This window comes from Triticum aestivum, chromosome 1B, assembly GCF_018294505.1.
Source record: "Triticum aestivum cultivar Chinese Spring chromosome 1B, IWGSC CS RefSeq v2.1, whole genome shotgun sequence".
NCBI lineage: Eukaryota > Viridiplantae > Streptophyta > Magnoliopsida > Poales > Poaceae > Triticum > Triticum aestivum.
In genome coordinates this window covers 679,513,004-679,516,573 of record NC_057795.1, presented here as the reverse complement: position 1 = coordinate 679,516,573, position 3,570 = coordinate 679,513,004, and the positions used below count along the sequence as shown (strand labels likewise).

At 51.8% G+C, this 3,570-nt stretch overlaps 1 protein-coding gene across 1 annotated transcript; it reads right to left on the bottom strand.

Annotated features, from left to right (window-relative positions):
- Window positions 1-688: 688 nt before the first annotated feature.
- LOC123100428 (S-type anion channel SLAH2-like) lies at window positions 689-2,781 on the bottom strand. The gene is made up of 2 exons (XM_044522369.1): window positions 2,160-2,781; window positions 689-2,059 (listed from the first exon to the last, which is right to left on the bottom strand). Exons 1-2 carry the CDS (start codon window positions 2,745-2,747, stop codon window positions 839-841), a joined length of 1,809 nt encoding a protein of 602 aa, XP_044378304.1. The 5' UTR covers window positions 2,748-2,781; the 3' UTR covers window positions 689-838.
- Between the last annotated feature and the right edge of the window lie 789 nt (window positions 2,782-3,570).

Sequence of the window (3,570 nt, the reverse complement as noted above, 5' to 3'; positions counted from 1 at the left end):
CATCCTCATAGCTGTCGTGCACTTCTGAATCGAGGTGAATCCAAATGTGTCGGTGCAATCCTTCTTGCACTTGAAGTAGCTGTCGAACTCCCGGATGAAATTCACAATCCGGAGAAAAAGCTTTCGGCTCATCCGATAACGGCGCCGAAATATTTTCTCACCGTGCAATGGAGCGTCGGAGAAGTAGTCCGACTAGAGCATGCAGTAGCCTTCCAGACGATGCCAGTTCTTTGCCTTCACCCGCCCTAGCGCCGAGCCACCTCGCCGCGGCTTCTCACTACTTGCCACTGTGGTGTACGTGGATTCGCCCCTGACTATATGGATGCCGGAACTAATAGACACGAAACACCAAAACTTGGCATCAACCTATCATGTAAGGAAAGCTTAGTCTGAAAGTACCGCCATCGACAGTATCATTCGTTTTAAGCAACGAGGGAATAGCATGTCATAGTCACACACACAAAATGATTTTGCAAATTCTTCTCTCTTATTTGAAAATCTCACTTCCAAAGTTGCAACTCACTAGGCCATCCATTCTGGTTGATGCACCTTTGGTGAAATGTTTCTGCAATTTTCAGGTCTATGGAGTTACTTGGAGATCAGAATAGAGTAAGAAATGTAACTTACTTCTGATGAACGAAAGTATATAACCACTAAATTGACAATCTCAACCGTCAAGTCCGGCAATTATATCACTGTCATGGCAATGTAAATTGCTCAAGGATATCACTCCTAATCTGCAACTATGTGCAGCAAGTTTACAAAGACGAAAAAGAATGGAGAAAATATAGAGACCTCTATACAGGTTCCACTAAGCAACATGTTTTGCACCAATTGTCTAACATTCTTCTCTTCCATGCCCGTGTGCCATTGGAGACTCACCGGCACTGATGTTCATCCTGAAGTTGGAGCCGGAGTCAGAGTAGGCGCCCTGCTTGGAATAGGAACTGAAATTCGGGACGGAGAGAACGAGCTCCTTGACATCATAACTCGATGACTGAAGATGCGTGGGGATCTTGCTAAACTTGGGCCGTCGCCGCGTGATGGCGATGGACACATCATTGGGGAAGAGGTCCTTGCGCATGAAGGCGTGGTACATGGTGGTGGCTAACACGCCGGTGACTGTGACAACGGCTGTTCCTGACAACCCGACTGCCAGTGCCCGTGTCAACATGTTGTCTACCTTCGATGCATACAATATTGTCGCCAAGGCCACACTCGTCATTGGGAATGTGTACGCCCACCATGCCAGGGAGAACCTAAACCCCCGAAAGAGGTTGACGCGCACCACCAACGACACGTAGAGGAATAGCGAGACGAAGTAAAGGAGCTTAGCGCCATCGTTGAACTCACCAGAGATCCTTGTCCACGCCATGGATGCGACACTAGGTGCAGCGACGAAGAGGAAGAAAACTGGGTGGAGCTCCTTGGGGAGCTGCACGTTGGTAGGGAGCCGCTGATAGAGAGTGACGAAGAGCACCACATAGTGGGCCAACCCAACAGCAAAGAAGAAGATGGGCAGCTCCCGGAGGCCCATCCTAGCGCCAAGCAGCGCACCGACGAAGTTGCCAACGACGGCGAGGTGGTTCGATGGGTTGGCCATCTTAGAGAGGCGTCGCTTGTCGCTAGACATCCATTGTCCGTAGATTTTGAGGTCGAGGCACAGGATGGGCGCCATGAGCACGTACAAGACGGCGTGGTGGATCTCCCACACCGGATGCGGCATGCCCTTGGCAAGGAAGAGGCTGGCGATCCATGGCGCGAAGAAGAAGTTGGCGCGCACAGGGTGGTGGAACTCACGGCGGACAGCCTCGAAGTAGAAGAAGATCTTCAAGAGGTAGGTGATGGAGACGACCACCATGAGTGCGACGGAGATCCACCAGAGGACGTGGTTGACGACCGGGTGCACGCGAAGGAACTTCGTGGAGGGCTCCGACTCCAGGGTCTTCCACAACATCGCCTGGCTGCTCACGCCAAGGCACATCCCAAAGGCGCTAATTGGAAACCGGAGCAGGAACGGCCATGTCTCGTCCTTAGGCAGGACCGCCACCTCTGTCGACTGTACATTCACATTGTTATTAGGCACAAAAATGGTTGTAGTATGCAAAGGTGGAACTTTTTGTTTTTGGTGGAATGCTACACGGTTACGTGGTACGTACACGAAGGGTCTCGAGCTCGGGGCCTTCGAGCGCGGCGAAGTAGCGGTCGGCGGTGGGCACTTCATCGTCCTCGTCGATGTCCTCCTCTGAGATCTTTGACGCCGCACCTTTCTCGACGTCGGTGTCCTGTGGCACCCCGCGGAGGTTGGAGAGCTGCCGTTCAAGGCCGCCATAGAACGTCTTGAAGTTGTCAAACCGCCGGTCTCGCTCCCATGGGACCTTTGACTCGGTCGGCAGCACAGGAGCGATGCCCATGTCGGCATCGCAGGCGCAGACTAACGGCGGCATGCTGAGTTGCGCAAGGTGGAGCCCCGACGGCGAGCCTGGCACGCTGAACGAGACAGAGCACCGCGTCTCATCGTGAGCCGCCGCGGCCGCGTCTTTGGTCATCGTGTCGTCGGCGGCGACTGTGTCTGCAGCCTCCATCCAAGAAGCGCCGGCTGCCCGCGGCGCGGCACGGACGACAAGCGGCTCCCGGGACAGAACGCACCCCGGCTGGCCGTCCAGTACCCCCGCCATCTGGATGCTGACCTCCCTCGTTGCCATGGCAACAACCTCTCTCTCTCTCTCTCCACCGTTGAAGCTCATGGCAACAAGCTCTTGAAAACGGACAACTGGTGGTGACTGGTGAGTGAATGGATATGCATCGCATCGTGGGCATGGCCAGCTTATATACACGCGCACACACACATCGCATCGTGTGCTAGACTGCTAGTGGTGCGCCGCCGGGCGGGGCGGTCAGGCTCAAATCAGCGGCGCCGGCACGGGGTGGGGATGAAGCACTAGAAGGTTCCACGCATCACCGCATCACGTGGACGAAATTCTTGTGTGGTCTCGACTTGGACGGATGATGTGATGGAGAGCTCGATCCAACGAACATGTCTCGTGTCTTGTCAGATGGGTCTTCTGTGCTGAGCCCGCAAGTCTGTGGGTTGGTGGAATAGCGACGCCCGAATAATATTTCCTTCGCCCCAAAATCCTTGTCTTGGATTTATCTAGATTTGTCTAGATATGGATGCATTCGATGTGGATGCATTCAACACTAGAGCGTGACTAGGTGCATCGAATGCAACCATATCTAGATAAATCTAAAACAAATTTTTTGAGACGGAGGGAGTAGCATAGCTGTATTAATTTGTCTCAAATAATAGTAGTAATACTACGAATATGACTGATTAAATTGGTGCAAATAAATGGGGCCAGCTCGTGCTCAAATGATCAACACGTTTGGAAAAGGAAACTATGATCATACTTATTGTTATTTTTTATACAATTATATGTAGGTGTATATTAGTTCCTTAGATAATGAAATCTTTTCATTAATCATATATATAATAAAATTCACCAAAGTTGGTGTGGGTGGTGGTGTGAATTGTTTGGATTGCTTATTATCACCTGTGTCACGTGGTGG